The 16,044-nt window shown below is 39.6% G+C and overlaps 1 protein-coding gene across 8 annotated transcripts in view; it reads left to right on the top strand.

Annotated features, from left to right (window-relative positions):
* The window catches only part of TCF3 (transcription factor 3), a 185,313-nt gene that overhangs the window by 16,156 nt on the left and 153,113 nt on the right, over positions 1-16,044 (top strand). For all 8 annotated transcript variants that reach the window (XM_088474290.1, XM_088474289.1, XM_088474292.1 and 5 more), the window contains exon 4: positions 8,580-8,652. In XM_088474290.1, coding sequence (XP_088330416.1) covers positions 8,580-8,652 — 73 coding nt within the window. The remainder of the gene's footprint in view (positions 1-8,579; positions 8,653-16,044) is intronic.

Below are 16,044 nucleotides of genomic sequence, written 5' to 3'. Positions count from 1 at the left end.
AAGGACTTCTGGGTCATTTAACCCAAAAGTCCTCCTATCGCAAAGGAGTTATTTACGCCAGCATGCATGCGATGAGTGGCGAGATGCATCTCTTGCAAAAAGCGATGCCTCCTGCATCTCGCCCTTTATATCCATCCACTTTCTCTCTCTCCAAGGCTTAGCACGTAAGGGGCGATTCAATGCAGCACGATGTTGAATAGCCCCGAGAAGTAGTTCCCTGAGCTCTTCAGTTGACTGCGCTGTTAAGACCACTGAGAAGAATGCTGGTTATCGCGCCTTAAGCTGGGTTTAGTTGTGGTAACTGGCATTCTCCGACTAAAGTGCTGGCCGCGAGGCTGTTAGCGTCACGCTAAGGCTGAAAATAGCATTGTGGCCTGTACTTAAGTCTGATTTGTGCTCACACCTCAGAAGAGTGCGAGCAGAAATCCTGTAGTCAGGCTTAACAGTGTGATCAATTGTATAGCTCCGGGAACTCCTATTCAACATTGCGCTGAATTGAATCTCCCCCATAGACCCCATTATCTTTTATGTGGGCATTTCCTTTGAAAGAGTGAACTCCAGTCTTTCAAATGAGGGCTCTCTCATCTTTCTAGGTGGTGTGGTTTAGGAGATAGAGGGACTTTTAGAACAATCTAGGGTCTTTCCTGGCAGTGAAGCAGTTATTAGTATGAGAGGTAGATATTTATTTGTTAAAAAGATTGATTTTAATAATCCACATAGAAGTTAATCTTAACTGGGCAACTGTTAGCCATGACTTGTTTACCATAGTGAAATGGATCTGAGAAGCTGTTGGACTTGAAAGTACCAAATAGTGAATTCTCTTCATGCCTCTTATACTTTCAATATCTGTTAACGGATTGTTGTTTAAAAGATACAATTTCTAAAATGTGACGTAGTTACCTTCTGACGTGTTTTTTTATATAGTAAGTTGTTTTAAATGCTTTTTAACAATGGTTTCAATTATTTAGCTTTAATTGCTTATTAAATATAATAGGCCACATTAACTGTGGGTGAAGTACTTCAACCACCAACAAAATTAAAAAAAAAGATATGCCATAACTCTCATCCTAAAGGTGCCCATCCAATAAATGATTAAGTTGAACGATAACCATCGTTCAATCGTTTGCAAAAATTTCTAAAACGACCAGCGATGCGCGTGCCCGATAACGTCAGGTTGAGCATTTGCAGATGATTGTTGAGCCTGCACTGAACGACTGCTCGTTCAGTGCAGGCTCATCACAGACTGACAAACAACTGCACGATTACAATGTCGTAATTGTGTAGTCGTTTTCATGTCTGCTAGTGGATGGGCACCTTTAGGCATGGCAATAGTCTCATCTCTGTATGGAATCCCTCTTTACTCTCTTTTGGACCCCTAATGTAGGCCTACAAAAGGAATGGGAGAGGAGCAGGGATATGTAATCTTTTATTCCCATCTTGTAAAGATGTGCATCCTTATATCTGCTTTTGTTTGTTTTGTACTATTATTTTTATGTTCCAGTATTTTTTAGTTTAGTATTCTGCTTGCTGTTCAACAATGTTTTGTGTGTAATGTGTATTCCAAATGTGCTGTGCTGTGGAATATTGTGGTGCCCTACAGATTTTTTTTTTCTATAAAAAATTGCTTTCTTTGGAACAGCAGAAATAATTTTTCTTAGTGATACAGTGCCCTACATATATTGTTTCTTACATCTGAAATTTGTGCTAAGTTTTCTTGCTTCATAAAGATTACAAGTTTTCTTTACATCACAGAATACTGTAAAACAGTTAAATGTTTCCTGCTAATGCTGCTATTGCTAGGGGACCATGAGTATGAACCCTAGAAAAATGAACTATTGCAAGCTAGATTTCCCATGACAAAAAATGGGCGCCTCTTGAAAAAAAATTACAATTTAATTTTTACCTCATGAAGATCTGGGTAAGGGAGTGTAAAATTGGAAACCATTGGTATAGCATTCACTTTGCAGACTTTGCAGTGCTGGCCTGGTTAGTACCTACCAGTTTAATTTGTTAACATTTTTGTTTCCAGTTTCATTGCAGTTATTCCTTTATCTTAGTTAAGCTCCTAATATTTAAAGGTATATAATAACGATACTGATGCTATAATTTGTTTAATTATATTAAGTACATTTGAACTTTGTTCCCTTCTATGTACTTCCCTTCTGCATCCACACACTGCTGCATTCTTATTTTCTATTGGTCAAAGCCGTGCTGTAGCTCACTATCTGTCAGTCTCAACAACTCTGTAGTTTTCATCTTTACTTCAGTAAAGACCACCATACAATAAGCGATGGATTGCTGATCCACCAGTCTGAAATGCCAACCGGCAGCCATCGATGTTCTGCGATCCGCCGGAAGTTCAGTTAAATTTCACCGATTTTGCAAATTCTAATCGTATTTTGATTGTGATTGGGAAATCCGTGAAAACCAACATGTGGTATTTCACTGATCCTGCAACCCTGCATATCAGGATCGCAGGTGCGTTGTGAGTGTATGGGCCCCTTTACTGACTCAAAATGTTGCTAGAACATTTTTGTAGTAATGTTGATTAATTCGGATGCTGAATAGAGGGTCTAGTCTCATTTTTTTTTTACACATTTTCATTAGTTTTTGAAGTGTAAGGCCTTCTAAGGACGTTCATAATCTTCAACATTCTCCCTACCATCACTGAATCTTTTGGGCCACTCAAACACACATGCACATGACTTGCAATCTGCCACACAAGCCTCTGTTAGCTTACGGAAAGATTCGGTGGGCGTTTTTTTTTTTTTTTCCAATTTAACTAGAAATTTGAAGTTAATACGTTGCTCTACTTTTGAACTAAGCATTTTTACGACACAAGGGAAAACTAGAACTTCTATGAACGCTGTGTGACTGTAAACTATCTGTGCGAGAGCGGTGAAACTTGCAAAACTGTTTTCGGAAAGTCCAAGGTCAATGTTCCCCCTTTTTTAACTCGCGAAATATGGTTTATGTTTACAAGTACAGTCCCATTATTTAATAGCCGCACCTCACTATGCTACTTTATTTTATAGGTATTTTCATTTGAAATTTCTATGGTTTTCTTTTTTTGTAAATCTACATTACGTATTTAACTTATTACGGAAATATGTACATACAAAGTTTTTAAAACCGGTTTCCCATTTAGAATTATTTTCATTGTGCCTAGTGCACTGTTTAATTTGCTTAACAGTCCACCTAGACCAACTAACTTACAAACTGTGAATGTGTTGTGAGCAAAAAGCCATCCACTTGTTTCTATTGAAGAGTTTCAAACAAAAATATATGTGCAATAACGGATTTTAGTTTAAAGACTGCCAACACTGAGATTAGTGATGCTTGCCCTATATATTCTGAGAGCTGTAATGTAACTGTAGATCTAAGGACCAGGAATTGAATTGTTCTATAACAATTCTGTACTGGCAAACTATCATTTATGGGAAGTGTATCTATGTCAATGGGTCCGATTCAATTCAGCACGTTGTTAATAGTGTCGGGAAGTTGGTCCGGGAGCTATTCAATTTTGTGCGCTGTTAAACAGACCAAAGGATTTCTTCTCGCACGCACCTGAGGGTGCGAGGAAAAATCTGACTAAAGTGCCGGCCGTGAGGCTGTTTGCCCGTCTAGTGCGGTGCTAACAGCCTTCATGGCCACCACGTTAATCGGAGAATGCTGGATCTCATGACTAAACGCCCAGGTTAAGTTGCGAGAACCGGCATTCTCCGACTTAAGTTGTAATAGTCGGACTAAAGAGTGCTGAATTGAACAGATCTGCGACCAACTTCCCAGAGAGAATCACAGCGTGTTGAATTGAATCTTCCCCATAAAGACTGTATATGATCTATCCCTTATTAAAGCTACAACAATGAAGTAAAGTACTCCCCATAGTAAATTTTACTTGAGATGGACATCTGTAGACAGTGTCTACATGATCGAGAAATTCTTCATTTAAAAGTTATTTGGAATAAAACTTTCTATTTTATATCCCATATTATTATTTATTAACAGTTTCTTATATAGCGCAGCATATTCCGTTGCGCTTTACAAATGGAACATTAACAGAACAAAACTGGGTAATAACAAACAGATATATAGGTAGGAAGGCCCTGCTCGCAAGCTTACAATCTATAGGATGATTTTAGAATAAAGGTTCTCTGTAAAGTCTAATATGTTTATGGAATATTTCAATAAGAAGTAATTAAACATTGCATTGTTTTACGACAATACATTAAACAAGGTAGTAATGCAATGTACTTCCATTTATTTATGTAGCCATGAAAAAGCTGTGCTGTGGGAACATGAACTAATAGGTACATGTAAACTGCAATTTCAGAGCAGTGGTGTGAGACAGTCCTGTTTAAAGTTACATCAAAGCGAGCTCAAGGGGTTCCTGCAGGTTTCTCACACATCCTGGTTGTCACCTTTTTTTTTTTTTTTAAAGTCCCATCCCTTTAGAGGCTTCTCACTTCCCTGCCAATGAATTACCAATGAGAGAGTTTCCCAGTGTTAATGAGCAGAGTGAGTTCTCCTCCCACACTACTGAAAAGGAAATGGAGGGTCCCCCGATGACCTCCTCCCTTTTCACAACTTTTTTTTTTTTTTCTTCACCTATAGTAGGAAGCTTATATTTGCACAATACTGGGGAGGATCTCTGCATGGTCTTCTACAGCTTGTTTAATGAAGTTTATGCTGTGTGTATGTTTGTAAAGCAAACTCTTCCTTTCTATTTGCTTGAAGACCCCCCACTTCTATTCTCCACATGTTTTAATTCTGTCTGTGGGGCATGTTGGAGCATTTTATGAATAGGTTGTCGTAGTTATACCTTTTTAATATAGATGTATGGGGTAAATGGCAGGATGAGGGAAACCCAACAGGTTTATATTTAATTTTAAGGTATGGGATACAATAAATATATCTTTATATTTATTATTCTAGTATAGCTCATAGTTCTCATTTATTTTAGTTCTGTTATGAGCGTTTTGTGAAAATGTAGTGATATGTACACACAACTGCTAACAAATGCTAGTCTTCTTTAGAAAGGGGGGGGGGGGGGTTTATTACAAATCTACAAAATGCCTGAGCTTTTCAGCTGTACCCTTTTAGAACATGACCACGTACTTAATACAAATGCTATATTTTTGTCTACACAATAAAAGTTCTCCTGTCAAATGTTTTAGATGTATAAAAGCTATTGCTGTTAGTATCAGACTTGTGGGTAGAATCTCAAAATAAGCAAATTTATACGGGATTTTTTATATAGCATGTATACAAAGAATGTAATTTTATAGTGTGTGTCAACTGTTGCGTCAAAGCTGTCTTATAAAATGTCTGATCTCTTATGGTGCATACACACGGTCAGATTTTTCTTCAGATTTTTCTTCAGATCTGAACGATAACAATTTAAAAAATCGTTCATTTGTTCATATCTGAAGGAAAATCTGACATATCTGACATGTTTGTAAGATGAATGATGCGTGTTCCCGATGGTCAGATAACGATATCTGACATCTGATGTGTTTGCAGTCAGATTTGGGCGATTCCATTCATTTTAATGCAGTCAAAAATCGTTCATAGGGCCTGATTCAGAGCCGGACGCAATTAGCGCTCGCTCGTCCAGAAAATAGGGGTGGCTATTCAAATGAACCGTTCGCTCTTTGCGGTCTGTTCACGCCTCTAGGTCTGAACGAGCGAACAAAACATGCGGTCGTTTTTTTGGAAACTACGCCCCCTGGCCGCTCGCATCCTAAGTCATGTCCACTATTTATTAGATTAATCGAGTACATCGACCAGGGTATGAACTGCTCGCTATTCTTGTGGTTGGTTTTTGCTACCACAATTTTGCGAGCAGTTCTGGCTATAAAATAACCCAGTGACGTGGTCAATGACGCTGCTGTTTTAATTATGCACACCCTTAAAACGCCCGTTTTGACCTTTAAGCACGCCTGCGTTCGGATCTCCACTCTCCGTTTTCAAGCACCTTCCCCCGTTACCACCCACATACGCCTCCTCCTGTCACTCAAATTATCAGGCATTCGCTATTTTGCGAGCACATGAATTTCGACCGCACTGACTGGTTCGCGCATGCGTATAACGATCCGTACGCATGCGCAGTTGGGCAAACATCGCTCGGAGCGAACGAGCGGCCGCTTACGAGCGGCTCTGAATCAGGCCCATAGTTCAAATCGTTCAGATTGTTCAAATCGTTCATCTAACACATCATCTGACAAATCTGACCGTGTGTATGCTCCATAAAGGGGCGTACACACTAGACGATATGCTCCCTGAGCGATATCGTCTAGTGTGTCCCTGGCAGGGTGTGCTCAATGTCGTTGATGACATTGAGCACACCCGGTGAACGATATCATTAACGATATCGTTCACCGCTGGGCTCTCTCCCCCATTCCCCAACATGCAGCAACCTGACAATATTGTCAGGTTGGCCTGCATGTTTACCCGATGAATGATAATGACGAACGACCCGCGGGAACGCACATTGTCGTTATCGCTCATCGTTTTGGTGTTAAAAATGGACGATAAAGTGGACGACATTCAGTTGTCCACTTTAATCGCCCAGTGTATACGCACCTTTAAGACTGCACAGTTATTTAGAATATAGTTCAGCCATTCGATTCTGTTATCAATTACATGTATGTGACATGTTACACCATTTATAAAGATATTCCTGGTATTTGTATCAATCCTCAGTGTGACTATTCAATTTTGAAATCTTTTTTTTTTCTTTTGTAGATTCATAGTATTAGTTCAGTTTGCAATTCTTTAATTCCATATGAACAGAGCAGATTGAATTGTTCAGTTACTTCATGTGCAAAGCATAATACAGTAAAATGATAGACTGCGACACTGCAAAGAGCAGAGTTCAACACTTCAGACTTTCTATATTGCAAGTTCCCCTAATCCCCACCCATCATTCCCTCATTTGGGTGTTTCTCTCTCTCTGGGGCATATTCAATTAGCCACGAAAAGTCCTGTTCTTTTCGCATGCCGGAGTTTTCGCCGACATCGCTGGTTTTCCATGTGTAAAATTATTGCGCTTTTCCCCGTATTTAATTCCAAATCAGCGTAAACGGAACCTGGCGAATTCGAAACCAGAGAAAAGTCCTGTCCGTTTTGGGGAAATCAGCCTGAAACCCCCCAAAAGATGCACTGACATTGGGGATCAATATGGATAACCACGAATAGGCCTGCTGAAGGTATTTGGGGTACTTAAATGCTCTCAATAGCTGCTGATTAGCGTCTTTACAGAAGTGGTGAAGAATAGCATTTAGCAGGGTTTTTTTGCAGAAAATAAGTAGTCCCAGCAAATTTGGGGTACATGAAAATGGGTGCTAGCATACATTAAAGTTGCTAAAGGGATGTTTTAAAAACGTTAAAAATCCACCTGCCACAAGCGCCTGCATTCTTAAAAACACCTGGGGCATACTTGTGAACCCCCTGGAGTCTTATTTCGCTAGTTTTTTAGTTTGTCCCCCAACTTTTTTTTTTTTGCTCCCAAAATGAAAGTACTTTTTTGGGGTGTTAAGATTTTTTAAAAAAACTTTTTGACACCGTTTACCTTTGGGGGCTGTCCAAGGGTGCAGGGTGGTTTCTGCAAGTTTGCACCGCAAAACCCCAATTCTGCACTTTTTTCTGCCTTGGTTCATAGTTGAATCTTTTTCACCTATTCCAATGCATTGACTTTCCGCACTGGTGATAAGTCTTTGGAATTGAATACGAGGATAAGTTTTCGCCTGGCTAAATGATGTCACCAGCGAAAACTTTTTGCCGAAAATGGCTCATCGCTGCTAATTGACTATGCCCCTCTGTCTTCAACTTTGAGGTTTATCTCTATGTAGAGCAGGAATGGTCCATAGACTGAATTTAAGCACAGATGATAATTGGCAAATGTTCCTATTACTTGCGTTGTTACTTGAACCCTACAGAATACAACAAATGGTGGGGATCTTACTTAGGGACAGGTACAATTATAATGAATGAAAGGAGATTACAGTAAAACACTATTTAGAGTGGAGCATTTTTACAATTGTTAGCACCCTCTTCATGTTCTGATTAAGTTAATGTTTATACACCACAGATCAGTTTTAAGAGAAATTTGAATGATTCACTCTCCTGGCTAGAATGTCGGGGTTCTACAGTGCATTGGGTTAGACTGCATTGGTTTTCCTCACACAGTTAAATAAGGATAATATTAAGCGATTACATGGGAGAGCTTAGTTGAGGTATTTATAGAATGTCTTCATAAGCTTGATTATAGGATTGGGTGATTTGATAGATCTATATTGTGTTGATATATATATATATCATCTCCACATGGTGTCTATCTATTTTTTTGCCATAACTATAGGCAATTTGTGGTCTTCCTTTTACAAGTTTTTTTTTTGCTTTCTTCTGACCTAACCCATGCCGGGGTCAAAGTCATGAGCCCTGGGTTTGTTAACAGATTAGTTTTTCTGTGGTTATACATTAGGGTCCAACGGTTTGGGTATGTGTGTGTATTTAGTCACACATTTCACATTATCTATTGGTCTTCCTGTTCACATATCCAACTTTTTGTTTTCCAGATGTTCCCATTGCCTGTGGCTAATGGAAAGAGCAGACCTACAACACTGGCTAGTACTCAATTTGGTGGATCAGGTAAAGACATTAAAAATATCTATCTATACACAAGGTTTTCAAATGTAATATGGTATATTCTGTTTGTCTGCATGTGTATCTATCTCTGCTATTATTATTATTTTTGTTAAATGTTCTACAATGAAACACGCATGTATATGGAATATGCCTACTTACCTCCTTTTTTTTTTTTAATGCTAGTGTGTAACTGCTACTTGCTATTTGCCCATCAATTATGTTTTCAATTACTCATCAATGGTATAATTGATAAATGTTAATATATTGTTTTACAGAACAGGGTCAATGAGGAGTAATTAAATTGTGGCTCCGTTCGGACACACGTAGCCACAGGTAGACTTATTTATGTTTGCAGCCTCGTGAGGGGGCGAGCAGAAATATGTGAGTAGTTGGAATTTTGGGTGCCCAAGTGGGTACTTTAGATGGGTTTAGCGCCACTGACCGTTCATAGATTTTAGCAGCCGGTGCTGTCTGGCATGCATATGAGGCATTGGTGCCTGAATCGAGCAACAATTTAATTACTCCGTCGGGCACCCATTATTTAAGGCACACGATAAAATTATTGAATCGCCCTTCAATATGTGTTTTTAAGGTTAAAAGATTATTTGTACCCCTTTCATACAGTCAAACATTTCTACCCGGTAATTTGCTGATCAACACGGGTCCTTTTTCTGTCTGAAAGGGTCAAACCGGGTTGAAATTCCCGGGACTTCGACCCAGGAATTTACCAGGGTCGGATACCCTGGTTGACCCTTTCAGACAGAAGAAATAACCGATTTAATCAGCAAATTACCAGGTTAAAATGTTTGATCCGGTATTTTGCTCTTCTGTCTGAACGGGGGTTCAGGCTAGGACCCGTGGCACGACACGGCACGCAAATGCCGGGCAAAAGCCATCTTTTTGGGGAAATTCTGTCTGAAAGTGGTATTATTGGTGTGGTTTTCCCAATCTGTGGCCTTGTTTATCTCCATTTTTTTTTTGTATCAATCTTAGACTGAAAAGTCTTCTCATGGCTTTATAGTACAATTCCAGGGTATGTTTGTATTTTAATTAGAGCAAATAGATGGTTTGAAAACACATTGTTAAACAACAAAGTATTTTTGTAAACCTATATGTGCAGAGATTGTGCCTTGTGTATAGTGAATTCATTCGGTCTGTTTTTTACCTATGAGCTACATAAGGTCATAAACATTTCTGTTTGGTCAAATTTCATGTTTCTCTGAATCTTTAAGTGAAAGAAATTTAAGACTACCTGTAAAGAAGGTACAAATGTAAAAATAAAATCTTAATGCACATGTCACTATTGTGTTCAGAATCTAACAAATGGGACAACAAATATTAATTTGTGAATGTGGCGTGTGCTAGAGGTTGATTACAATTACCATGGAGTTATTTTTTTAAAAAAAAGTTTATATAGCCTAAAAATATAATTCGGAATGGACCTTAACTTAAGCCAGATGAAGAGAGTTCCAGAGTAAAATATAAATTTTACTGTTCTAACCTCTAAATATGTTGTATCTCTGTGTTAGAAAGTAACTCTGTGTTATGTAAAGCTGTCACTACCCATCAAAAAATTTAATAAAATGCTACCTCTGTGTTTGCTCCGAGTGCCTTTTTCAAGCTCAAAGGCTACTGAAAATATCCCTCTTATTTCCTGATCTACGGCATTCAATTTTGGTGGAAGATATATTATGGTTACGTTTTGTCTTCAGTGCAGGCGCAATTTTGTTTGAGTAGCTCATGTAAAACTGGTCTCCAAGAAAGTGGCCAGCACAGAAGTAGGTTTATGAATGTGTAAATAACTGTAGTTTTGACCTCCTGCCCTTTCATTCCAAAAGTCCAAATACCACTTTATCTATTGCCCTGTCAGATTCCCAAATACCACCACTAACCTTCTATAGTGTTCAGTATGTATTGTGAATATCGGTGTGACCTGTATATATTGAACAGTGTGTTTAATGTCATTATGGGACTATGCAAGATAGGAGTGTGACCTGTGTATGTGATCATTGTGTAATATTGTTACTTGTTTATTTGTATGTGTGCTCAATGTTGGAATGGGCAATATGTATTTCTTCTGTGTATTCTACTAATGGGATATTTATTTTAATCTATATCATTCTTGCAATGTATATCCATATTATTGTGGTGACATTTTTGTTCAAAGTTAGCCTACTTCTAAACCACTGGCTTTTACATGCATCTGTCTGAGGACTTGAAAATAAAGATAATTGATTGGTATAAAGCAGATAATATAAAATCTTCTAGCTTGGTATTTCTATGGGGGTATTCAATTAGCCGTGTGGTTTACCCCGTCGCTAATTGCAGCACCAGAGCTATTTAATTAGTGCTTGAGTCCCCGTAGTCGGACTGAACCTCACAGCTCCAGGAGGTGCGAGGTAAAGTCCGTGGAAAAAACACCAAATAGGGCCCGTGCGTGGGGGTAAAAAAACCATCAATTCTGCAGTTTACGCGGAATCGATTGTGTTTCTGCACATGAATCCCGATTTTTCGGTGCGGAAAAGGATATTTAATTTGAATATCTTTTTCCCGCACCACAGGGATTTTTGACGTCAGTTAGTCGCATGGTAAACCCCGCGGCTAATTGAATACCCACCTAGTGTCCAAAAGTTTTTAAGAAGTGGAAGTTAGGCATAAAATTTGAAATAAAGTCCAGATGTGGAGGACAAAGGAAATCTTTCAGACCTTCAGAAATGTGTTATGAGTAATATTCCACAATTCTGGAAAAAGGATCTGCCTGAAAAAAAATTAAATTTAGGTAATCCGAATTGTTTTAAAAGGAAAGTACTGTACACTGTTGAAACAAAAAGTGCACTTTTTGGCGCCAGCAATAAAAGATTTAAGGGGGAATCCAATTGTTCTTTGGGTGGAGATAATTAATGGGCAACCAACAAAGCAACTCCAATTTTTTTTGGGTACCCATTAATAATTGCGCTTGTCGCACTCAAAGATGTACTGGGCCACATAAAACCGCTAAACCAGTCTTAAAGTTCTAGTTAGGGCGCCCAAACCACTGTCTTTTCACACATTTCTGCTCGCCACCTCAGAAGGCTACGAGCAGAAATGTCAGCAACGCCAGTTCTCATGCCTGAACAGAGCAACAATTGAATTGCTCGGTGGGGCGCACAAAAAATCAGTTGAATTCCACCCCTTGAAGTATAAAAACAGAAGTATTTGGGAAAACCTTGTATGCATATATTGCAAAATTATCTGGCCGATCTGCCGGTTATCAGCGGATTGCCCAGATAATTGTACTGTGGATTTGAACGACCATCCAACATGTCCATCCAATTATATGTTTAAAGTTGCAAGTTGGCCGCATTAGGCAGTCTTATGCGCTGCATTGGCTAACTGACTTTTTTCCTGTTCCTTTCTGGGTGAGGAACAGGGAAATGTCTCCTCCCATATATCTCACAGTTTATGGCCATAATATCTCCTGGGTTACAGGCTGTTACACAAAGGAGTACATGTGTTACAGCAGCACGGAGCGTGCCGCTACAGCTCTTCCTGCTTTGCCTCTTTACCGAGGCACCAACAAGATGTATTACCATCTCGTCTGACGTAATAGGGAAGCCTGGCGCTGATGCGCTGTGTCTCACCACCTGGCCGGCTTCACTGGGAATGCACAAAATCTCACAAGCATCGCAAGATCTCCCATGCACAGCCTGGAGCCCTGCAGCCAGGGACAGTGCTGTCTCTGCTGTGGTGGGGCAACGACAGTTGCAACTGTCGAAATCGATAGCTGCAGCTGTTGGAGCGGTCATTGCTGCTGACTGTTCATATATTTGGCCCCATGTTCTCCCCTATCACCCCTTCATTCATCTTCTCCAAAATAAATGTTGGTCTGACAGGCATTTTATCTGACATTGTGTGCCCAGCATAAACACCCTGCTTTCAGGTTGTTTGTCTGGTTGGAATGAAGAGTTGATTCCATTAAATAGCAACAAATCATGCTTTTATCGCGCATGTCGTGCCCAAAGAGACATTTCTGCTCGCTACCTCAGGAGGATGTGAGCAGAAATGCCGTTGCTGGCGGAGCAATTCAATTGATTTGGGCATTGCACTTGTCCTGCCGAAAAGTATCTGGTTTAGCTACGTAACGCAGCTAAACCCATTTTAAAGTTCTGGTTAGGGCACCCTAACCATGGAATTTTGCTCACCACCTCAGGAGGCTAATAGCAGAAATGTCGGCGCCAGCTGCTATCTCACCCAAATGGTGCGACAAATGAATTGTTCCCTCAGGCACCCATTAGGCAGAGCTGCTGGCAAACACATTTGAATTCCCCCCTTAGAGGATAGAAGTGGACTAGACTAATGTCTGAAAGCAGTGATCTCGTGTCAAAGTATGTGTTATGGCGTAATGCCGGGTCATGTGCAAAAGTTCAGGCAGTCTGTTAAAGTCCACAAACTTAATATACTGTTACAGTGGTTTTCTCGGATGGATCATCCCCTGTAGGAGAATACACAAATCTTCAGGCAATTGAGTCTTAACTCCACATGCTCTTGAATGGATGTAATTGTGTCATCGATTACTCGCATGTAGGCTAAAGGTGCGTGTACACGGTATGATTAAAATGAACGAAAACTATCTCGATCATATCGTGCATTTTTTTTGCCCAACGGCCTGCGATGCGTGGACACATATCATCCATTGCCCGTGCATGCAGGCCAACCTGGTCGATATCGACCAGGTTACTATAGGGACCCGCAATCATTGATCGTGGATTGCTGTAGTCGATGAGTTGGTGGTGTGCTGGATGATCGATATCGATCACCCAGCACACCCGGGAGATCGTACAACGATATCGTTATCGTTGTCGATCATCCTCTGTGTACGCACCATTAGTTTCATCAGAATTATGAACTATGCTACTTTCTACCTATGCGAGATCTGTCTGATTTCAGACTGGTCTCTTGCACCTGGTACAGGTGCAAGTGTGCATTAATAATGCCAACAATTTGAACAAGCATATTTATAGTGGCAGTGCATAGATACATACAACTCTGCATAGGGGCATATATCTTAATTTAGTAACGTGCACAAAATGCTAGTGTAATTCTAGCCGAAGTGTGCAACTCTGAATTGGCCTCATACTATAATATCCTAGTTTTACCCATGGATTATGGTAACCATTTGACTGCGATTTAATGAATCATGCAATCGTTTGTGCCTAAATGTTTGCAAACTGTAAAGCTGGCCACACACTAGACCAACTAACATCCAACCAGCCAACTTGATTGGTTGGAATGAAAATCTGGTAACGTATGGGAGTAACTGATGATCAGCAACTTGCTCCTAAATGCTAGAAAACAGATGAAAATGGTCGTCAGACAAGTTTGTTAAATGTTTCATCTAAACTGTGTTCAAACAACAGTTTTGGTCCATTTTCTGGCGTTTGGGAGCAAATTGCAGATTTTCATTCCAGTCAACTAGTTGGCTGGTTGGACAGACGATCTTTAGATGTGTGGCCAGCTTAAATGTATACATATGTGGAGACCTAAATCTACATAGAAGAAATTGCAAAAAATAGTAGAATTCCAGAATGCCATACATTTTAGATCAGTGTTTGCTCTGGCACAATATCACAGTTGGTTGTTATAGAATGTAGTGTATGACCATTGGCCCCAGAAGACTATCAGGATATTGGGGACCTACTATTACAATGTACTGTAAATAATTTGTATAATAGTAATGCCAAAATGTAAAACTTAGAGTAATTACCTCATTTCTTCGGTTGTAACTACCTTTTTTATGCAGTTACAGTGCAACAGTCGTTCTTGTGAATCCTGCATAAATGTAATGGAATATATTAACATAACCGCTTTACAATGATTGAGTTATAATTAATCAAATACACCTGGCACTGAACAGTTTTATTTGGAGCACCTGCCTGGGAGACTCCAGAATTAGAAGATTTTCTGGGCTCTCTCGCTTTCTTGTGTCTTATTAAACAAATTACATAATCCAGTATTGCTTGCATTCATGTCTTTAAGTTTAACAAGACAAGGTTTATAACTATAACAATGCGAGTGAGAAGAGGTGTGTTAGAATTATCATTGTCAGAAGCCTTGTTTGGACATCCAAGCTAATTGTTTGCCCATTTTAGCCACTTCTATTAGTAATTGGTGCATAAAATAAAGCATTCAGCCTTACAATCTCCATTGTCAAACAAACGTTAGCTGGGGAAAGGCTCAGACTGCTTACTGAAGAGCTCAGTGACTTTCAATGTGGCCTCGGCCTCTGCCGCCTCTCCAACAAGTAATTTCACATTTCTAACCTGATGGAGCTGCTTTAAGTGCCGATTTTGTGAGGTAGAAGAAGCTAGGATCAACAAAATCTCAGATGGGAAGAGGTAGGCTGCAGAAGCTTGCAAAACTGGACTGCTGAGACTTGTACCGCATAAAAAAAATGTCTGTCTTTAACTAAAACACTCACTACAGAGTTCCAATCTGCCTCTGAAAGCAACATCCACACAAGAATTGTTCATTAGGAGCCTCATGGTTTGGTTTTCTTGGCCGACAGTCGCACACAAGCCTCATAGCACAATGCTCAATGCCAAACAAAAGCTGGTGTGATTTAACTGGAGCAGTGAAAACAGGTTCTCTAATGATAAATCAGTCTGGCAGTCTTGAGGGCTGAATCTTGGTTTCACAGATGCCGGGAGATAGCTTCCTGTCCAAATGTGTGCTGCCAACTAGAAACATAGGTGTAGGAGAAATAATTGTGTGGTGCTGTTATTCATGGTTTGGCCAAATCTCCTCCAGCAAGGGAAATTATAATGCAACAGTTTGAGGAAGGCCTTTTCTTCTATATGCAACACCAACTTTTCTAGTCACAAGTAGATCATAATCATTTATTTGTTCTTAAGAAGTTCTTATTTAAATGATCAGCAAAAGCATACAATCTTACAGATTAACAGATAAAAAATATGTAATCACTGTTTATAGGCTGACATATTTCCCCCGTACCTCATATACCTCTAATACCCAGCATAAGACACAGTGGATATGATGACAAATTGCATACCAATTTTAAAGGTAGAACAATGTCTGAGGGATGACTGAATTTAATAAGTGTAAGGTAGGCTCTTGCTAAGGAGGAAAGTATTTTAATCAGAGGAGTCACGTTGTCTATTTTAGGGTCTGGTAGTGAACAATGACATCCACACATGTACATGTTCTGTTTTGTGGACATAGTATGTGCTACATATTATGCGACTGAGTGTTTTCTTCAGTTTGTGTCTATAAGGACTTTGGTATAGACTCGCATATTTGTTTGCAGCCCCATAGTGGTGCATTAAAAAAAAAATAGTCATGGGGCTACCATATATGCAGAATATTTGCACAGTAAATCATGGGTATCGAGCGCGATTG

This window comes from Taudactylus pleione, unplaced genomic scaffold (assembly GCF_031769625.1).
Source record: "Taudactylus pleione unplaced genomic scaffold, aTauple2 ptg000152l, whole genome shotgun sequence".
Classification (NCBI taxonomy): Eukaryota; Metazoa; Chordata; class Amphibia; order Anura; family Myobatrachidae; genus Taudactylus; species Taudactylus pleione.
The sequence above is the reverse complement of the archived record's forward strand: the minus strand, read 5'-3'. Positions and strand labels throughout refer to the sequence as shown.